Here is a 23,496-nt window from a genome sequence, read left to right as displayed (position 1 = left end):
AAACACAGGTCTAACAAGAAAAACACAGTAAGCGGGAGTAACAGAAGATTAGATATGGCAGAAGAAAAGATTAGTAATAAAAAAACAGAGCAATAAACTCATATTAAATAGATGCGTAAATGGTCCAAACATGCCAATTATAAAGTAGAGATTTTCACGCCCTGGCTCGTTGGCTCAGCAGTAGAGCGTCAGCCTGTCATGAAAAATTCCTGGGTTTGAATCCTAGTCAGGGTACACAGGGGAAGTGACCATCTTCTTCTCTACCCCTCCCCCTCTCCCTTCTATCTCTCTTCCCCTCTGGCAGCCATGGCTCAGTTGGAACAAGCTGGCCCTGGGCACTGAGGATGGCTCTGGTGGCCTTGCGTTAGGTGCTAAAATGGCTCGGCTGCTGAGCAACAGAACAACAGATCCAGATGGGCAGAGCATTGCCCCATAGAGGGCTTCAGGTGGATCCTGGTTGGGGTGCATGCAGGTGAATGTCTCTCTGCTTCCCTAGTAATCACTTAAGAAAAAGAAAAGAATTTCAGGCTCTGGCCCATTGGCTCAGTGGTAGTGTCAGCTTGGTGTATAGATGTCCTAGGTTCGATTCCTGGTCAGGACACACAGGAGAAGTGCCCATCTCCTTCTCCAACCCTCCCCTCTCCCCCTTTTCTCTCTGTCTCTTCCCTTCCTGTAGCCATGGCTCAACTGATTTGAGCACATTGGCCCCAGAAGCTGAGGATGGCTCTGTGGAGCCTCCGCCTCAGGAACTAGGAATAGCTCAGTTGTGAGAATAGGTCCCAGGTGGGGTTGCCAGGTGGATCTTGGTCAGGGCATATGAGGGATTCTGTCTATCTCCTCTCCTCTCACTTAGTAAAAGGAGAAAAAAGAGAGATTTTCAGATTGAACAAAAAAAAAAATTGTAAGCTACCTACAAGAAACTCATTAAATATAAAAATAAAATTAGGTTAAAAGTAAAAGAATGGAAATATATATATTCTAGGATGCTACTAGTAAAAGAAAGCTCATTATATGGGTAATAACAACTCAAATGTCCATCAGTAGGGCTCTGATTGAATATAGTAAACTATAGTAAATATTTATGTTAGAACTCTTATGTAGTTGTCAAAAGGAATAAAACAAATCTCTATTCTCTAATTACTCTGATATGCCATGATTTTCAAGATACATATTAAGTAGAAAAGAGGAAGTTATAGTACACTACTCTTTATTGTAAGAATCAGGTGGGAAACACAAATATATTTTTATTTATATACAGTGGAGCAAAAAGTAGGTTTACAGTTGTTTGTATGGACAATATACAATAATTAATAATAATATAACTGTAAATCTATTTTTGCCCCACCCTGGATGTATGCATGTGTATTTATTTATATTTTTAAAAATAATTTTTTAAAAACCCTAAAAATTTTAAATATAGAGGTAAGAGGCTACAGGGTCGGGAATGGATATGATACTTCTCCAAACAGACCTTATATAAGTTCTGACTTCGGAAATATAAAAATTTTTACCTTTCAAAAGTAAAATAAATTTAAGAAGCAATCCTTAAAAATAAAAACCCGAAAAACCACAAAAAAAGAAAGAGAATTCATTTCAAGGGATTAGAACACAGTGTTTAACTCTACATCCTTAGTGATATATATTCTTAGAACAAACAACCAGAAGATCTCTGAAACGTCATTCAGTAACCTACCTGTCAGTGGTAATATTGATATTATTCTGAATCTGTTTTCTATAACTTACAAGATATAGAAGACAATTATGTTAATGTCAGAAATTAAAATTTTCAATTAAGAGGAAAATACAAATATAAAATTAAAGTTATATTAAACTTGAATTAGAAACATAAGAGAACGAAGAAGAGAGCCAGCCAAAGTGGCTATATTAATATCAAAGTAGATTTGACAACAAAGAATATCACCAGGGTTAAGAAAGTTCACGTGACAATAATGAAGAGTTTAACTTATCAAGAGGACATAACAATCCTAATGTTAAGTTCCTAACATTACAGCTGCAAAACAAATGAAGTAAAACTGGAAGAACTGCAGGGAGAAACAGACCTGACATAGTTAACAGTAATAAAAAATAGTCTTTGGGCCCTGGCCGGTTGGCTCAGTGGTAGAGCGTCGGCCTGGCATGCAGGAGCCCTGGGTTCGATTCCCAGCCAGGGCACACAGGAGAAGCACCCATCTGCTTCTCCACCCCTCCCCTTCTCCTTCCTCTCTGTCTCTCTCTCCCCCTTCAGCAGCCAAGGCTCCATTGGAGCAAATTTGGCCAGGGCACTGAGGATGGCTCTGTGGCCTCTGCCTCAGGCGCTAGAATGGCTCTGGTTGCAGCAGAGCAACGCCCCAAATGGGCAGAGCATCGCCCCCTGGTGGGCATGCCGGGTGGATCCTGGTTGAGCACATGCGGGAGTCTGTCTGACTGCCTCCCCGTTTCCAACTTCAGAAAAATACACACACAAAAAAAAGTCTTTGGGGGCAAAAAACAAGTCTTGGTAAATTTAAAAATATTCACATCATACAAAATATGTTGACAACAGTGGAATTAAATTAAAATTCAACAACAAATAGATAGCTGGAAAATCCTCAAATATTTGAAAGTGAAATAACTTACCTCTTATTTCCATAGGTCAAAAATAAAAGAAAAATTATAAAGTATTTTGTATTGAATAAAAATGAAAATTCTTATCAAAATTTGTGAGATGTCACTAAAGTAGTACTTAGAGAAAAATGGATAGCCCTAAAATACCTACATTGGGAAAGCAGAAAGACTTCTAATCACTGACCTCAGCCTCCATCATTAAGAAAATTAAAAAAGAATAGCAAATAAAATCCAAATAATAGAGTGGAAATCAATAAAACAGAAAGCAAACAAGAAATTGATAAACCTCTAGCTAGACTAATTAGGAAAACAAGGAGTGAAGATACAAATTACCAATATTCACTTTACATTTCTATATAAGAACTCCACAGAGATGCCTGATGGAAATCTCTACCTAGATGTTCAACCCAACTCATTACCATCTTATTAAAGCAACTCCTCCTCCATGATTTCCCCTTTGTTGCAAACACCACCATCCATCCAGTAACACATTCTAGAAATCTAGGAACCATACTTAAATTCTTTCTTTTTTCTTCCTCACTTTCTCTCTCTCTCTCTCTCTCTCTCTCTATATATATATATATATATTTTTTTTTTTTTTTTTTTTTTTCTTCTGAAATTGGAAGTGGGGAGGCAGTCAGATAGACTCCTGCATGTGCCCGACCCAGATCCACCCGGCACGCCCACCAGGGGGTGATGCTCTGCCCATCTGGGGCGTTGCTCTGCTGCAACCAGAGCCATTCTAGCGCCTGAGGCAGAGGCCACAGAGCCATCCTCAGCGCCCAGGCCAACTTTGCTCCAATGGAGCCTTGGCTGAGGGAGGGGAAGAGAGAGACAGAGAGGAAGGAGAGGGGGAGGGGTGGAGAAGCAGATGGGCGCTTCTCCTGTGTGCCTTGGCTGGGAATCGAACCCGGGACTCCTGCACACCGGGCTGACACTCTACCACTGAGCCAACCGGCCAGGGCCCCTACTTTCTATGTTTAATTAATTAGTAAGTTTTGGTGATTCTATTCTTTAAATATTTCTTCCTATCCTCTTTTCTCATCTCTCCAACTACCGTTCTGGTTCCATCATCTCACTTGGATCACCCTAACATCTTTTTTTTTTTTTTCTTGTATTTTTCCAAAGCTGGAAACAGGGAGGCAGTCAGACAGACTCCCGCATGCGCTCAACCGGGATCCACCCGGCATGCCCACCAGGGGGCGATGCTCTGCCCATCTGGGGCATTGCTCTGCTGCAACCAGAGCCATTCTAGCGCCTGAGGCAGAGGCCACAGAGCCATCCTCAGCGCCCGGGCCAACTTTGCTCCAATGGAGCCTTGGCTGCGGGAGGGGAAGAGAGAGACAGAGAGGAAGGAGAGGGGGAGGGTAGAGAAGCAGATGGGCGCTTCTCCTGTGTGCCCTGGCCAGGAATTGAACCCGGGACTCCTGCACGCCAGGCCGATGCTCTACCACTGAGCCAACCGGCCAGGGCTTCACCCTAACATCTTTCAAATTCACCTCCTAGTTTCTATACTTAACTGTTGTCACATATCTGATCTTTCTAAAATGCAAGTTTGTCCATATTACTCTATTATCTAAAGTCTTCCAATAGTTCCATAAGTTCATATAAGTTTTATAAGTTCACATGGTTCATGAGAGCCTCCAAGATCTAGCTTATTTCACCAATTGTGTGTGTGTGTGTGTGTGTGTGTGTGTGTGTGACAGAGAGGGAGAGAGAGAGGGACAGATAGGGACAGACAAGCAGGAGGAAGAGAGATGAGAAGCATCAATTCTTCACTGAGGCACATTAGTTGTTCATTGACTGCTTTCTCATATGTGCCTTGAGTGGGGGGCTACAGCAGAGCGAGTGACCCCTTGCTCAAGCCAGTGACTTTGGGCTTCAAGCCAGCAACTATGGGGTTATGTCTACAATCCCACACTCAAGCCAATGACCCCGCGCTCAAGCTGCTTAGCCCCTGCTCAAGCCAGCGACCTTGGGGTTTCAAACCTGGGTCCTCTGCGTCACAGTCTGACACTCTATCCACCATGCCACCACCTGGTCAGGCTCACCAATTTCTGACCAATCTTTGACTCAAGTTTCATATACTAAGTAATATCAATCTTCTTTTAATTATTCACACACATACACACAAACACCATGCTGTTTCTTGCCTCCACACTTTTGCCTATATTGTTCTTTTCTTCTGGAAAAATAAAATCTTACTTTTTCTAGGTTAGCTACTTTCTATTCATCCTTTAAGACAAATGTTCCCTTCGTTCTTCATTTAGTTGTGCAAAGATTTATTTACTGACTGTTAAGTGTCAAGCAGTGGGGTGATGAGGTGAATAAGACAAACATGGTTTCTGATCTCATGCAGCTTAGAATCCACTTGGAAGAAAGAGATGACAAGCAATAAAGAAAAAAAAAGTAATGACAAATAGCAGTAAGTGTTATGAAGGAAAAAGAACAGAATGCCCTATTTTAGAATAAGTGGTATTTAGGCTGAGATTTGAAGGATGAGAAGGAAGCAGCTAGAAATCAAATGGTCACAAGGGTACTCCAGGCAAAAAGAACAGATGTAGAGCTCTGAACTGGAAGAGAATGTCGCATTTGAGTCACTGAGAGGAAGCCAGCAAGCCTATGGACAAGACAAAGCATGCCACAAGATGAAATCAAAGAGGCAGCACAGTCAGAACACGCTCGATCTTGCAGGCCAAGATAAGAGACTTGTATCGTATTCTAAATGCAATGGGAAATGACTAAGTGTTTGAGCAGGGGAATGACATGATCTTGGCTATGTTTTAGATTACTCTGGTTTGCTATAAAGAGAATGGATTGCAGAGTGAAAGGCCAGTTAAGAGATTATTAAAATAGCCAAGGTAAGAAATGGTTGATAATCTGATATAAGGACATGTCAGTAGATATTATTAGAAATTAGACAATTCAAGACATATTTTATAGAATCAGTAAAAAGTGGATCTAATGTGTGAGGAAAGAGAAAAGATTTTAAATGACTCCCAGAATTCTGGTTTGAGCAATTAGGTGAATGAGGTATCATTTGCTACAGCTGTGGGGAGGAGATGCATAGATACTTCAGTTTTTAATACATTAAATTGTAATGTTGTGAGACAGCAAAGTGAAGTTTCCCAAAGGCAGGTGGACATATGAGTTTGGAGCTTAGAAAAAGGGTTGAATATACATGGTGTGCACAACTTTAAACTTTTTGACACAATTTCTGACTTTCAAAGAGTTGTAAAATATATAGAGTTCCTGTATACCCATCACACAATGTTAACATTTTGTGTAACCCAGGTAGATTTATAGAACAGGAAACTAACACTGATACAATGTTAGTTAATAATATTAACTACTCTATAGACCTTACTCATATTTTACCAATATCCTTTCTCTGGTCTGGGATGCATATAGGCTCTTGCATTGTATTTAGTGGTCATGTCTTCTTAATCTCCTCCATCCCAAAACAGTTGCTTAGTTTTCCTTCTTTGTCCCATGATCTTGCCAGTACTAGCCAATTCTTTTGTAGAATATTCCTTAATTTGAATTTGTCTGATGCATGCTCATGATTAGACTGAGGTTATGCATCTTGGTGTCTTCTGTAATTCATCATACTAGGGCATACTGGTGTACATTATAGGTGACAGTAACTTTAATCCCTCAGTTAAGGGGGTATCTATTAGACATCTTACGTGGATACCCTTTGAGACTCTGCAAATATGCTATTTGTCATCATACTTATGCCCATTTGTTTTTAACTATAGGTGACTTGTACTTGCACTAATTATTATTGTAGTGGTTGCCAAAGATGATTCCTATCATTTGCTTTACATTAATTAATTAGAATTTTATTATAAGAAAAAACAGTCCTTTCTCCATTTATTTGTTTATAGCAGCATGACTTATAGATATTTTATTCTACAGGTTTTAATCTGTCATTATCATTATTCATTTTGATGCTTAAATCCTCTCAGATTTGGTTATCTGGGGCTCCTTCAATTTGATTTCAATGTCCTTTCTACATGTCCTCATTATTTTTTAAGCATTTCTTTACTTTCTGACTTTATAGATGCTCTGGACTCATATTTTCTTTGCCCAAGCCTTGAAATCAGCCACTGCTAAATAAAAATCCAAGTTCTTTTTATTGGAGCAGCTGTCTAATACTGTTGCCATTAGCCACTTGTGGTTATTTAAATTTAATTAAAATTAGACATTAAAAATTCAATTTTTTAGTAACACTAGCTATGTTTCAAGTTCTCAATAGCCACCCATACCTAGGGGCTACTTACTGGACAGTTAAGATACAAACCATTTTCATCACCACAGAAAGATCTACCAAACTGTACTAATTGGAGAATAATATTTAGAAACCAAAATATGGGTGCTAAGCAATCTCATTGCTACTGGAATGACACTGTTTCTAGGCCTTCTCAGTGAACAGAGCTAGTGTACACAAACACATATCTATTAGACAATTTTACTTTAAGAAATCTGTCTTCAAAGGAGAACAGAAATAGGAATGGGATATGGAAGTGAGGGGTGAAGATGAGGTCTTGAGAGGACTGTCTTTTAGGATGGGAGATACCAGAACACATGTTTACATGTTGATGAGAACAATCTAAAGGAGAGGGTAAAATGAAAGGAGTATCAGAAGGAGCAAAGTCTTTGAGTAGGGGAAAAAGATGAAATCCTGAGGTCAGATATAAAAATTTACCCCCAATAAGAAAAGGGGCACTTCCTCTACTTAACCTAAGGACAAAACGATGGATGCCAATACAGGTTTACCTATCTGTATTCAGGAAGATGTGATCAATTTATAGGCTGTGGTGCATCAGAGAAGCACAGTAATACTCTAGGGCAGTTACAAGTACCCATGTAAGGTGTGTGGTCATGAATTTAAAGTAAAATCAGTCTGACTGTGATATTTATCCAGCAACATTCAGGTGAAGATTAAACACAGAGGAAGAGGTTAAATTAATTCATATTAAATTTTCCCAGATAAACAAGAGGGATAAAGAGTAGAGGATTTAGGGTACTTGCAAGAAAACAATTACAGTGACATCATAAAAAAAAGTATAAAGGGAAGTAAAAATAGGAGTGGGAAAAAATGTGGTAAAGACCAGTGGATAATGGTCTTATTGATATATAGAAAATGCTCTAGTGTGAAACTTCTAGGTTTGGAGGATACTACTACTGCTAAGATATGAATCCTTCCACACTATCCTGCAAAACTAAAAGTTCAGCAAGGAGCACAAAGAAAACAACACTTGCAACCATCTCTTCAGCATTTCTAAAAACTTCAAAATACCTCTTAAGTTGAGAAAGCAACAATAAATTCCATAAGGCTACTACCAGTATTCTGTTGCGACAAGTCAGTGAGTATGAATAGTGGAGGCTTAAGTGAAAAAGAAGAGGAAAAAAGAAAATACAGACAAGTGTATGTTCACATAAAAACCTGTTTGTGAGCACTTACAGCAGCTTTCTTTATAACAACCTCAAACTGAAAACAATTCAAACATCCATAAACTGGTGAATGAATAAACAAATTCCATACAATTGAATACTACTCATAAATAAAGAATGAACTGATTTCTAGTTCTAGGAAAAGGCAGAATAGATGCATGCTTCTCTATTCCTCCTACTAAGTATAGCTAGCTAAAACCCTGGACGTAGTATATAAAACTAACATAAGGAAACTCTTAAAAGGTGAAGAGAACAAGACAAACGAAAAGGAAATCTTGGGACACAAAGAAAGATACAGCAATGAGTTACAAGGGCTTTCAGTAGTCCCCTGATCCACAGCGGTCCATTCTAAGACCCCCCACTGGATGCCTGAAGCCATGGATAGTACTGAACCCTACATATATTTTTCTTCTTATACATACATACCTATAATAAAATTTAATTTATAAATTAGGCATAGTAAGAGATTAGCAACAATAATAATAAAACAATAATTATAACCAAATACTGTAATAAAAAATCTATAAATGTGGCCTCTCTCTTGTCAAACTAGCATGAATTTTTTTCTTTTTCACAATTTCACAGAAGATTCATTCTTACTGCGGATCTTAGCAACCTCAGCATACAATACTTTTTCTTTCCTTATTAAGTTGAGAATTTTCACTTAAAGCACTTTATGGCTTCTCTCCAAATGGCCAGCATCACTACTCTTGTTTTGGGGCCATTAAGTAAAATAAGCGTTAACTGAATATAAGCACTGTAATACTGTGACAGTAGATCTGATAACTGAAACAGCTACTAAGTGACTAATGGGTGAGTAGCATATACAGTGTGGATACACTGGACAAAGGATGATTCACATCCTGAGCTAGATAGAGCAGGACAGTGTGAAATTTCATCACTCTACTCAGAACTGTGTGTAATTTAAAACTTTTAAATTATTTATTCCTGAAAGTTTTTATTTAATATTTTTGGATTGCAGTTGGCCATGGGTAAGTGAAACCGTAGAAGGTGAAACCACTGATAAGGGGGGGAGGACTACTGTACCTTATATATCCTAGACTTGATTATAGAGAAGTCACTAACCTGGAAACACCATTGGGTATAAACAAATAAATGCTCTAAGAAAACCCCAGCTATCTGTAGTCAAAGGACAAGGAGAAGTGGGCAACTTAGCAAAATAGAAACCATTTTTAGACAATAACCACCTATTCCAATCAAACACCATAAAAAATGTCATGGCTCCAGCCTGAGCCCATCAACAAAGATCAAAGGTTAAGGGGAGAATATAGACTTCCACCTTTGACAAAGTGTAATAAGCCCCTTCCCTCAATGGTGTCAGTGGTGATCACATGGGGAACCTGGCTTTCCATCCCCACCTAGAAAGAATAAGGCACTCCTCCCTCTCCATGCCAGGGTGGTGGTGGCAGAGAAAGCCGAGTGGGAAGGCACAGAGCAGTAATTAGGCACTCCTCCCCATCCCAGGGAGAGTGGTCACAGGAGAGAACTTCAGGAGCCTCACTACCACTCTATTCAGCAGTAACAAGGAACATTTCTCAAATGTAGCAACAGATGTTAAGTCAGAAACCTTAAATTCTACCTCCACCTGACAGAATGAATAGGTACTCTTCTTCCCCCACCAACAGAGGGTCAGAGGAATTTAGCTTTAAAAAAAAAAAAAAGGCCTTGGCCTGTTGGCTCAGTAGTAGAGCATCAGCCTGGTATGTGGAAGTCCCAAATTTGATTCCCAGTTAGGGCATATAGGAGATGCAACCATCTGCTTCTTCACTCCTCCTCCAAGCTCTCTCTTTCTCTCTCCCCCTTCCCACAGCCATGGTTTAAATGGTTTGAGCAAAGTTGGCCCCGGGCACTGAGGATGGCTCCATGGCCTTGCCTCAGGCACTGAAGTAGCTTGGTTGCCAAGCAACAGAGCAAATAGGCAGAACATCGCCTGGTAGGGAGCTTGCTGGGTGGATCCTGGTCGGGGCACATGTGGAGAGTCTATCTCTGCCTCCCTGTCTCTCACTTAATAAAAAAAATAAGAAAATAAAACTATTTAAATGAGATCCAGAGTCTCATAATATCCAAAATGTCAAGGATAAAACTGAAATCCATTCATACCAAAAAACAGATAATCTTCAACTTCAATCAGAAAAGACAATCAGCAGATGCCAACACTGAGATAATGTTGATACTGAAATTATCTGGCAAGAATGTGAAAACAGCCATCATGAAAATAATTCAATAAGAAATTATGAACATGTCCGAAACAAATGGAAAAAAAAGTTTCAGCAAAAAAAAGAAATTTTCACCCAAGAAATAAAAGATATAAAGATGAAATAAAAATTTTAGAACTTAAAAATATAAAAATCAAAATAAAAAACTCAATAAATGGGCTCAACATCAGAATAAGAGGACATAGGAAAGAATCAGTGAATTTAAAGACGGAACATTAGAAATCACCCAAAATGAAAAACAGAGGAAAAATAAACTGGGAAAATAAAAAAAGGTGGCAGAGCCTCACAAAGCAGTAGTACGATAACAGAAGATCTAACGTTCATGCCACTGAAACCTCGAAAAGGAGAAGAGAAAGATGGCAGGGCTGATAAAAGTATTAGAAAAAATAATGGTGGCCCTGGCTGGTTGGCTCATTGGTAGATCGGCCCTGCAGGTGGATGTCCCAGCTGGGTTTGATGCCCAATCAGGGCACACAGGAAAAGCGACCATCTGCTTCTCCACCCCCCTCCCTTTCCCTTCTCTCTTTCTCTCTCTTCCTCTCATGCAGCCATGGCTTGATTGGTTTGAGTAAGTTGGCCCCAGGTGCTGAGGATAGCTCCATGGCCTCACCTCAGACACTAAATAGTTCAGTTGCCAAGCAACAGAGCAGTGGCACCAGATGAGCTGAGCATCACCTCATGGGGGCTTCACTGGGTGGATCCTGGGAAGGGTGCATGTGAAAATCTGTCTTTCTGCCTCTCATTTAATAAAAAATAATAATAATACCTGAAAATTCTTTAAATTTGGCAAAAGACATATTTTACTATATTCAAGAGACTGAGTGAACATCAAACAGGATAAAGCAAAAGAAATCTATGCCAAGATATATCATAGTCAAACTAAAACACACAGGAAACAAAAAAACAAAGAAAAAAAAATTAAAAGTAGCCAAAGAGAAACAGCATAATACCTGCATAGGAAAAACAATATGAATGACAGCAGCTTTCTCATCAGAAACCATGAGGCCAGAAAGAAGTGGTACATTTTATGTCTTTCTTTTCTTTCTTTTTTTGTATTTTTCTGAAGCTGGAAACGGGGAGGCAGTCAGACAGACTCCCGCATGCGCCCGACCAGGATCCAACCAGCATGCCCACCAGGGGGTGATGCTCGGCCCATCTGGGGCATTGCTCTGTTGCAACCAGAGCCATTCCAGTGCTCCAATGGAGCCTTGGCTATGGGAGGGGAAGAGAGAAAAAGAGAGGAAGGAGAGGGGGAGAGGTGGAGAAGCAGATGGGCGCTTCTCCTGTGTGCCCTGGCCAGGAATCGAACCTGGGACTCCTACACGCCAGGCTGATGCTCTACCACTGAGCCAACCGGCCAGGGCCTCTTTTCTTTTTTTAAAATAAAAATTGTAAACCAAAAATTTTATATCCAGTAAAATTTCTTCAGGAATAAAGAAAAAAAAAATCAAGACATTGTCAGGTTAAGGAAAACTAATAGAATGTGGCACCAGTAGATTAAAAGAAGAAATTCTCTAAAAATAAAGATAGTGATAAAATAGGGAATCTTGAAACAACAGGAAGGAAAACAGAATACAGAAAGAAGAGCAAAAATATGGGTAAATTCAATTTTTTCACTATTTAAAATTTTGTTAAATGGCTGAAGAAAAAATTATAAATACTGTTGATGCGCTGCTCAATGTATGTAGAGAAAACATTTAAGACAAGTTTGTTACAAATGGTGGATGTTAAAAGGATTTAAAAGAAGATAAAATTTCTACACTTCATTCTAACTGGTAAAATGTCAGCACCAGTAGACTGATGTTATACATGTACAATGTAATACCTAAAGCAACCACTAAAAAGCTATACAAAGAAATACACAATAGATTGAAAAACACTATAGATAAATCAAAATGGAATTCTAAAAAATGTTCAAGTAACCCACAGAAAGAAGAAAACAGAAAAAGAAAATACAGAGGGAAGAGAGAACAAAAAAAGATGACAGATTTAAGCCAAATGATATCAAGACTTACACTAAAAGTAAATGGTATAAACTCACTAAATAAGACAGAGCTTAGGAAAGTAGATTTAAAAACTGACAGAAGTATATTCTATCTACAAGAAACTCACACAACTGGGTGGATCTAATTGAAAAAACCCAACCCCAAAAGGTCACATTTTAGAAGACTCCACTTACATAACATTCTCGCAGTGACAAAGTTATAGACATGGAGACAGATTAAAGGTGCCAAAGGTTAGGCATGATGGTGGGGAAAGGAGTCAATGTGAAAATAAAGGACTCATATGAGGGAGATCTTATGGTGATAGAATAGTTCTATATCTTGACTGTGGTGGTGGTTACACAGATCTATACATGTACAATGCCAATATCCTGGTTTTTACATTGTATTATAATTATGTAAGATGAAACTGAATGCAGGGTACACAAGACTTCTCTATACTTTGCGATTTCCTATAAATCTGTGATTATCTCAAAAGAAAAAGAAAGTAATCAACCCTGGCCAATTGGCTCGGTGGTAGAGTGTTGCCCAGTGTGTGGATGTCTGGAATTTGATTCTGGTCAGGGCACACAGGAAAAGTGACCACTTGCTGCTCCACTACCCCTTCTCCTGCAGCCATGGTTCAATGGTTCTAGAGAGTTGGCCCCTGGTACTAAAAATGGCTCTGTTGTCTCTGCCTCAGGCGCTAAAAAATTAGCTTGGTTGCCAAGCAACAGAGCAATAGCCCAGATGGGCAGAGAACTGCCCTTAGAGGCCTTGGCTGGTGGATCCCAGTTGGGTGCATGTGGGAGTCTGTCTCTCTGCCTCCCATTCTCTCATTTAATAAAAAAACCCAACAACAACAACAAGAAAAAACTGCCAGAGTTCAAACCCAGACTCTACCACTCCTTGTTATGAACTTGGGCTTATTTAACCAATCTGTGTATTATTTTGTCATCTGTAAAATGAGGAAAACAGTATCCATCAAGTTATGGGGGAAAAAAAGGAAATAATACCTAAAAAAGGATAAAATATTGATATATAGAACAATGTAGATCAATCTCAAAAGCATTATGCTAGCTAAGTAAAAGAAGCCAGACACGCAAGACTTTATATTATGAAACTGTTCATATGACATTTTGGAAAAGGCAAAACTATAGGCATAGAAATCAGGTTATAGGGGCAGGGACTGAATACATTTCTGAACAATGTTTTTTGGTGTAATTTTGACTTTTGAGGTCATGCTAACAATATTCTACATGTTCAAAAATACGAAAGTAAACCAACAAGGATAGGAGAAAACGACACTAAATTGAATGCAAACCAAACCAACCAAACTAATTGTGTTTCAAATGTACTGTATAACATAACCAAAATGAGCAGAGAAGGGAGTATTGGAAAGGGGACTAATTCAAAAATTTTCACTATATGCTGCCAGTCTGGGGGGGGGGGGCTGCAAACAAATCTTGAACTGTTTTCAGTAGTTACATCCAAATAGAAAAGTAACTGGTTCGTGTTCTTCAAAAATCTTAATATCATGAAAGACACAGAAAAGCTAAAAACGATTACAGGTTAAAAAGACATTAAACTAAATGGAATATTGTACATGCTCTTGGATGAAATTCTTTCCTGGAGAGAAACAAAATGTCCTAAAAGACATTATTAGAACAGCTGCCAAAAGTGAAATATAATAGCTATTGATCATACTTTAACAAAGTTAAATTTCCTGAGTTTGATAATTCTACAGTTATTTAAGAAAGTATCTTTATTCTTAGAAAATAAACAATGAAATACTAAGGATCATGATATATGCGACCTTCTTTGAAAGAGTTCAGAAAAAATTAACTGAGTAAATTATATATAATATTTAATGTACATATAAAAATATATAAATATACATTTATATATTTACATAGAGAGAGGATGCCTCAAAGAAGTTGAGGTCTTCAAATTTAATAGAATAAATTATAGTCCAGAGCAGCAACAGAAGAGTGACATTTATCCTACTCCCTGGCTCTAAGGTATGTGGTATGGTAAAAAACAAACAACAGCTTCTGACTGAGAAAGCAGTAGAGGAAACTATCTCAGGGGGTAGTCAGATATCAGTTAAAACAAAGATAGAGAAAACATTCAAAGGAAGCCAGAATAACATAGAGGAAGGAATTGGGTGGGAAAGAAAAGTTAGAGGATTGGGCTAGGCCAGATTTCTCAACAGAAAGTTAAGAGTCTGGTGATAAAAAAAAAAAATGACTTGAAGGCAAAAGAGAAAAGGAATTCAAAATAGGTGAGAATCAATACTGGTAATCTCAAAATAGGCATTTAATCTTAGTCCCAAGGTCCCTAATGCTCTGCTCTGTGGGATCAGAGTTCCTAGAGGCTCTCCACTAAGAAACCTTCCCACCTTCCTCCTGCCTGGTGGTTAGACACACTTAACTGTGAAACTATAACACCCTATTGCCTGTATCTATCATTCAGCCCACATTCATTAATAAATATTGGTTGAGTTAATTAATGACTTATCATAACCTGAGTAGACTAGATATAAGAAAATAAATTAAAAATCAACTTAATAAAGAAATGGCAATTTCATTTCTGAAAAAAGTTTCTGAAGTTTTTAAAGAGTTGGCTTAAGATTCAAAGAATTAAATGGAGAATTATTTCTCATTGATTTTGGTAAAAGAAATATACTTACTGTACAACAAGCTGCTGGCACACAGTTCCATTCTCTGTAATCAGTTCATTCAGTTTTAATTCAAGGTGAACTTTACCCTAAAATGCCAAAAAAAAAAAAAAATTATAAACTGAGTAGTCTATTTGTTGGCAAACGATTAAAGGTCTATACTTTTTCAAGTGGTATTCATGTGACACATGGCTTTGCCCACATTAAGTACCTGTTAAATGACTAATAAACAACAATCAAAATCTGAAAGATAAGCAGTCAAATGCTTATATCAAACATGGTATTCAATTCTAAGAATTTGATGCCCAGTTCAATAAATATTTATATCTCAAATATCATGGATTACAAAGAAAGATAACAATTATGTTTTTAAAAATGATGAAATGAAAACTAATTATAAAATGTAGAATGCTTTTTCCAGAAAAGACAAACCATCAATAAAGCAGAGGCAATATCATTAAAAGACAGAGAAATCATACAAGTCTAAAACAATAAAACTAAGTTATAACTAATAATGCAGTCTGTCAACACTTCTTAAATGACAGAGTTATGGACTATCTACTGTATTTTAGGAGGCACTGTGGGAGTGGGTAGGAATCCACAAATGTCTAACATACAGTTACTGCTTATAAGAAGCTCACAATCTAGTTGGAGAGACAATAAACAAAAGAGAGCAATATACAGCCAAGAGCACTGATTAAAAAATGGAATACTGAAAACAAAGGAGTACTTCCTTAAAAAGCCATTAATAAATGGTTTTTTAAAAAATTCAGTAATATGAATTTAAAGTAAACTATTAACTTCTAAGAAACAAAGACTTAGAAGCAATATAAGAGCTTGATATTTCTACTGTGCCACTGGTAATGAGCAATTCTAGACTGGTTATGAGCAATTCTGAACTGGTTAAGGATCCAATGTTGGATTACCTCCACCCAGGTGACAAGACAAACTCCCACAGTGCCAAGTGGAGACTTCATGGGTGTGATGTCTAGGGGCTGATGACAAAAGTGATTTCATTAGAGGTAAGACAGTTCACTATCGACTCACTTCCTTTTTGGAACAAACCCTTTCAGATATTCTTTCACAGAATTCTAACCTGAATCAGCCTCACTATTTTATGGGGATTTATTGTACAAGAGTGAATCTGAGGTTCACTAACTACAAAGCTCAGGGTTAGATAGTAAGTGGTGAACAATAAATATTGATGTTCTTTATACAAAAGTCTGCATAAGAAAGCTAAGCTCTAAAGAAAGGCACCAGTGGTAGTAAAATTAGCAGTTAAGATGAATTTAGAATGAAATTAAACAAAGCTTCCACTAAACATCTAGGCACAAATATGTATTTATAAAATCACAATACAATTTATGAAATGTCTTTCATTAGTCCTGCTTTTAATATTTACAACCCCTGCTATTCAAGAGTGGCCCTGAAGAGGTCCATGATCTGTAGTAATTTGTAGTATTACTCAAGTAGAATTCTGAATAATATTTGCTGTCATGTTGGTGTGTATGTGGCACTTAGTGAACCCAGCCAACTGTACCAATATTTGCATCTCAAAACAGTTTTATTATTTTAACACGTAGGCATTCTATGGTAGAAATTGTATGCTAACAAAGCACACCCAACTGTCTCTCAGGAAATGTCTAGGCTATTTCTAAGACAATAAAAACTGCTAACATGGAGTAGAGAAAAAGTATAATAATTTCATTCACAACTAAAAATCACAGCACTGTATCAAGTCAAGCCTAGAAATAAAAAGATATTTAATGGGATTCTTCCAGGAATCATTATCATTGAGTCAGAGACTACCTAACATGTTCATTACTCCCACTGGCTTTTAAACATAACATTCCTTTGGTATTAGTCAACAATAACATAATTGTGTATTAACGTGGTCAAGAAAAGAGTGGGTACAGAACAGGAGACACAAGGCACATACTATTAGTGTGGAACACTAAAATTAAAAGGCATTATGAGTTAAGGAAATTATTTCTATACTGTAAAACACTACTTCATTGTATACTTTCACATGGGAGTTTATACACGATAGTAAGTAAAAGAAACAAGTTACAAAATCAACGTATAATGAATAATTTATAAAAATAGAATAATATACTGTACATATACCACTATATAAAATTACTATAAGTCCATTTACTAAAACATTGCTAGAAGTTACTTTTTTGTGTGTGACAGAGACAGAGAGACACAGAGAGAGGGATAGACAGATAGGAAGGGAGAGATGAGAAGCATCAATTCTTTGTTGAGGCACCTTAGTTGTTCATTGATTGCTTTCTCATATGTGCCTTGATGGGGGTGGCACAGCAGACTGAGTGACCCCTTGCTCAAGCCAGAGACCATGGACTCAAGCTGGTGAACCTTGCTCAAACCAGATGAGCCCGCACTCAAGCTGGTGATCTCGGGGTTTCGAATCTGGATCCTCCACGTCCCCGTCTGATGCTCTATCCACTGTACCACCGCCTGGTCAGTCTATAAGTTACCTTTCGTTTGTAGGATTTTTCTTTTTGTTGTTGTTATTGGTAGATGTTTTTTCTTTTTGCTCATCTAGACCTTTTAAGTTACTATTACTAATTTTCCACTACTACTAATGGATCTTTAATAAAAAATAAAAAAAAAATAAAAAAAAATTTTTTTTAATTATTTGAAGCTACTTGGCCTGTGGTGGTGCAATGGATAAAGTATCGACCAGGAATGCTGAGGTTGCCTGTTCGAAACCCTGGGCTTGCCCAGTTCAAGGTACATATGATAAGCAAACAATGAAAAACTTAAGTGAAGCAACTATGAGTTAATACTTCTCTCACCCCACCCTCTGTCCTCTCTCTGTAAAATCAATAAATAAAAATCTTATAAAATATTATTTGAAGCAACTTTTCAGTGTCAGAAATCTAAACCTGTGAATGTGTAAGAAAATATATTTGGTATTCCTTAATACATTTACACAAAAGTTTAGTTTTACTTAAATCTGTCATCATTTTGTGTATTTGGATTGTAGCAAAACAAATTTTCTTTTGTTTATTTTTTGACAGGGTAGTTATGAGTTCAGCAAAACATTTACTTGTCTCCCTTGAAGCCAGGGATAGTAGCTAAGGAGAGCCATATGATATTCTGGCCAATGAAATGTATAACAGAAGTTGCTGGTGGGGCATCTGAAGAAGCTTGTTGAATGAAACTCCCTAACTTGAGCAGTTTAGTCAAAGCTTTCCAGTCTCACAGTGCTGGGCACATAAAAATTGGAGTCTAGGATCCACCAAGATATTCGGAAACACCCAGGCTTTCTGTTGGATCCTCTGAAGGACTATGCCTGAGGAGTAAGAATAAACAACAAAGACCAGCCCTTACAAAGACTGAAACCTAGCCTTGAATCAGCTGAATCCTTAACTGGATTAAGGTAAACTGCCTTTGACCTATCTACATGCCAAAAGCAAAATAAATCTCTGGAGGAAGAAAAAAATACCCAGAGCTTCAAATTATCTCTAAAATATTTCATATTTCAATGTCTAGCATTCCATCAAAAAGTATTAAGCATGCCAGAAGACAAACACCAAAAACAAAAACTTGACAAAAAGAAGCAGATGTATAGGAGATGCAGATGTTGGATTTAACTGACAGAGGTTAAATAGCTGTTTTAATTTTTTTTTTTTTCTTAGCCTGACCAGGCAGTGGCACAGTGGATAAAGCATCAGACAGGGACGCAAGGACCTAGGTTCGAAACCCCGAGGTCGCCGGCTTGAGTGCGGGCTCATCTAGCTTGAGCAAGAGCTCATATCTTGAGCACGGGGTCACTGACTTGAGCCTTGGATGATAGACATGACCCCATGGTCACTGGCTTGAAGCCCAAGGTCGCTGGCTTGAGTAAGAGGTTACTCATTCTGCTGGAGTGCCCCCCCAATCAAGGCACATATGAGAAAGCAACCAGTGAACAACTAAGGTGTCACAATGAAGAACTAATGCTTCTCTCTCTCTCTTCCTGTCTGTCTGTCCCTATCTGTCCCTCTCTCTGACTCTCTCCCTCTCTCTCAAAAAAATTTTTTTTAGTAAACCAATGTCACCCCAATAAATTCAACTAAAAAAGAAACAGAGAGCCCCTGGCTGGTTGGCTCAGCAGTAGAGCATCAGCCTGGCGTGTGGAAGTCCTGGGTTTGATTCCCAGTCAGAGCACACAGGAGAAGCACCCATCTGCTTCTCCACCCTTTCCCCTCTCCTTCCTCTCTCTCTCTTCCCGTCCTGCAGCCAAGGCTCCACTGCAGCAAAGTTGGCCTGGGCACTGAGGACAGCTCCATGGCCTCCACTTCAGGCGCTAGAATGGCTCTGGCCGCAATGGAGCAACGCCCCAGATGGGCAGAGCATCGCCCCCTAGTAGGCATGTGGGAGTCTGTCTGATTGCCTCCCCACTTCTAACTTCGGAAAAATTCCAATAAAAAAAACCAAAATCCCAGGGAAATAATTTTTTTTTTTCATTTTTTTTTTTTTCATTTTTCTGAAGCTGGAAACGGGGAGAGACAGTCAGACAGACTCCCGCATGCGCCCGACCGGGATCCACCCGGCACGCCCACCATGGGGCGACGCTCTTCCCACCAGGGGGCGATGCTCTGCCCCTCCTGGGCGTCGCCATGTTGCGACCAGAGCCACTCTAGCGCCTGAGGCAGAGGCCACAGAGCCATCCCCAGCGCCCGGGCCATCTTTGCTCCAATGGAGCCTTGGCTGCGGGAGGGGAAGAGAGAGACAGAGAGGAAAGTGCGGCGGCGGAGGGGTGGAGAAGCAAATGGACGCTTCTCCTGTGTGCCCTGGCCGGGAATCGAACCCGGGTCCTCCGCACGCTAGGCCGACGCTCTACTGCTGAGCCAACCGGCCAGGGCGGGAAATAAATTTTAAGATAGAAAATAAAATGAAAAAATAGCAAGTAGAAACTAGAAAATGTATCAAATGAAAAATTTTGAATTAAAGCAATAAAATAACCAAAAGGAGAATATATTTAACAGCAGATTATCCACAGCTAAAAAAAAAGGAAGATTGATAAAATGAGAGATAATTAGTTAGAAAATATCTACAAATGAAGCAGATGGTGGTGGTGATGGGGGGGGGGGAATAAGAGAGCACGGGGTCACTGAAAAAAGTCTATTATTTATATACTTGTAGTCCCAGAAGAGAGGAAAAAAATAATAGGGAAGGAAAAAAGAGAAAGAAATAATTGTCTGGAATTTTCCAAAACTAAAGAATGACATCAAGGCAAAGATTCAAGAGCCTTTGGGAACACCAAGTAGGCTAAATATAAAGAAAATCACTTAGGCACAACACAGTAAATCTGATGAAAGCATAAGATAAAGAGAAAAATCCTACAGGCAACAAGGAAAAAGCCAATGCACCTACAAAGAAGAAACCGTAAGACTCAGACAAGGAATTATATTTAATTAGAAACATGCAATGTGATTTGGTCCACAACTACTTTCTTATCTAGTATCTAAGGAAGATTCAATGACAAATAATATACCTTTTATATGCCAGAAAACACGGGAAGATCAGACATCTAGCACTGTATTCTCTACTTTTAATTAAAAACAAACCAAATTCTTGGAAGGTATTCTGTATTGCACAGCATTGACTATGTTAGGTTGATACATGCAACTGTATCACATTAATTTGTATTAACATATTAAGGAACTTGTATTGTTCTGATACTGTCTGAAGGTTTAATATTTCATATGCTAATTTTATTTCAATTACTTTTACAAAAATTTCACACAGAAAAATCCATGATTATTTTAATTTTATATTATGTTGCTCTTTTACCCTGTAGAAAATATATAAACTTCTGCATAGTTTGGGAAACTCAGATGAATATAGGTATTTGAGCAAAATATTATATATACAATGCATGCACTTAAAACCTCGAGTCTAAACACTTTTTTAGTTTTTATCATAGAACACTAAATTTTAACAATATTCTTCATAAAAAACTCAATGTATTTCAAATAGTGAAAAATATTTTTGTATGAGGGGAAAATATCCCAACTTCTGGATTTCTGACAAATGGGTTCTTTTAAAATTTTATTTAGAAAACTAAATTTAAAGGGGTGACATTAATCAATAAGAGTATGTAGGTTTAAGGTAAACATCTCTGTAGCATTTGAACTGTTGATTATGTTGTGTACCCATCACCTGAAGTCAAGTCTTTTTCCATCACTGTATATTTGTCCCTCAAATGTTTTCATATACAGTAATTAAATCTGTAAATCATTTTAGACATAACTACCTGTCAGATGAAAAATAAAATAAAGGTTTTACATTCCATCTCTTATTTATGTATGGCTAGATCTGTTCTATTTTTTTATTTTTTTTTGGAATTTAACTTTTTTTTTTTAATGTGTAAGTATATTTTTTATTTATTTATTTATTTTTAACAGAGACAGAGAGAGTCAGAGAGAGGGATACATAGGGACAGACAGACAGGAATGGAGAGAGATGAGAAGCATCAGTCATCAGATTTTCCTGGCCACACTTTAGTTGTTCATTGATTGCTTTCTCATATGTGCCTTGACCGCGGGCCTTCAGCAGACCGAGTAACCCTTTGCTCGAGCCAGCAACCTTGGGTCCAAGCTGGTGAGCTTTGCTCAAATCAGATGAGCCGGCGCTCAAGCTGGCAACCTCGAGGTCTCGAACTTGGGTCCTCTGCATCCCAGTCCGACGCTCTATCCACTGCGCCACCACCTGGTCAGGCCTGTTCTACTCTTTAAAGAAGTATTTATTATGATCCAGAAGATGTATTCCTGTGTTATTTCACACTTACAAATTTAAAAATAAATTAAAAAAAAAATCAACCCATATTTCAATGTGTCTTAATGGTCATGCAGAAAAACCCTGATTTAGCCCTGGCTGACTGGCTCAGTTGGTTGGAGCTTCCTCCTGCAGCACAGAGGTTGCTGGTTCAATATAGGAGCATATCAATGTCTCTCTCTCTTTCTTTTTTCTCTCTTCCTTCCTCTCTCTCAAGTTAATAAATTTTAAAAAGTCTACTTTTTCTAATGTTAAAATACCTTCACAGCAACATTCAAGCTGGTGTTTGACCAAATAAGTGGGCATTATATCGGAGCCAAGGTGACACATGGAATTAACCATCACATCAATAAAAAAATAATAAAAAAAAATAACCCTGATTTATACTGATTAGAAATCAATGCATTTCTTTTTTAATGCTTATTTAAAGAGGGAGGGTAGAGGCCATATTACATACATACAAACTACAAAACAATAATTTAGGGCATGATCCAGAAATTCAAGATGAGCTTGTTGGTAAACACTTGTTAACTAAGTAATTACATCAAAAGGACGTGATTGACAGTATAGCTGGATTTACTGCTTGTACAAGTTATGTAAGACAAACACCCTTCTTAATTAATGAAAGCACCAATCTCTCCATATGAGAGATTTGGTTTAAGCAGTCTTATGTAAAGACTTTCTAATGCCCCTTCCATTTTCTTTGAACTTACTTAAGTAGGCTTCTGTTCCTAATAGTCACATGTTCCCTAAAGAGATTCTCCTAATAATCTCTGTTGAAGCCTGTTATGGCCAATAATAAAGAACAGCAAAAGGCAGTAAAGCACTATGGTTAAGGTTATTGTAATCACGGCTCCATCACTTAATAGTGCTGTGATTTTGGAGACAGTATTTAACCTCTATGAATCCATTTTCCATATCTGTAAAATGGATGTAATCCTACCTCTACCTTATAACACTACTTTGAAGATTAAATGAGATAATGCATATTAAGGACTTACTTAGTACCATGCTTGGTATAGACTGATATGACTACTAATAGCAACTGTTAGATGAAATTCCTGCTGAATTCTGTCTTACAGCTTTTTCCTATGGCTCCATTAACAGCTTTCATTTCCATGACATTTTTGTAAAATTTTATAAGTTATGCAAATGAAAATAAAAATAAAATTAAAAATAAATTAAAAATTAAAAATTAAAAATAAAAATGGATATTTTAATTTAAAACATTCATATCTGCCTTTTCATAAAGGCATATTAGGGAAATGGCCACCTGATCAACGGTTGGTAAACAGACATTTCACACTTGAATAGCATGTAACAGCTTTCAAAATACTTTTAAGAGTATTTCACTTAAGTCTCATATGAGTCAACATGGCAATTTTTCTTTTTTTGATATTTTTCCGAATTGAGAAAGGGAGGGGGAGGCAGACAGACAGACTCCCGCATGCACCCAACCGGGATCCACCCGGCATGCCCGCCAGGGGGCGATGCTCAGCCCTTCTGGGGTGTTGCTCTGCTGCAATCAGAGCCATTCTAGGGCCTGAGGTGGAGGCCATGGAGCCATCCTCAGAGCCCCAGCTAACTTGGCTCCAATGGAGCCTTGTCTGCAAGAGGGGAAGAGAGAGAGAGAAAGGAGAGGGGGAAGGGTGGAAAAGCAGATGGGCGCTTCTCCTACATGCCCTGACTGGGAATCCAAGCCAGGACTTCCACACACCCAGCCGACGCTCTACCGCTGAGC

The 23,496-nt window shown here is 38.2% G+C and overlaps 1 protein-coding gene across 2 annotated transcripts in view; it reads right to left on the bottom strand.

Annotated features, from left to right (window-relative positions):
• The window catches only part of RASA2 (RAS p21 protein activator 2), a 146,215-nt gene that overhangs the window by 82,655 nt on the left and 40,064 nt on the right, over window positions 1-23,496 (bottom strand). For both annotated transcript variants that reach the window (XM_066244856.1, XM_066244857.1), the window contains exon 5: window positions 14,976-15,052. In XM_066244856.1, coding sequence (XP_066100953.1) covers window positions 14,976-15,052 — 77 coding nt within the window. The remainder of the gene's footprint in view (window positions 1-14,975; window positions 15,053-23,496) is intronic.

The sequence above is a fragment of the Saccopteryx bilineata genome, chromosome 10, assembly GCF_036850765.1.
Source record: "Saccopteryx bilineata isolate mSacBil1 chromosome 10, mSacBil1_pri_phased_curated, whole genome shotgun sequence".
Lineage (NCBI taxonomy): Eukaryota > Metazoa > Chordata > Mammalia > Chiroptera > Emballonuridae > Saccopteryx > Saccopteryx bilineata.
This window is presented reverse-complemented; position numbering and strand designations above follow the sequence as displayed.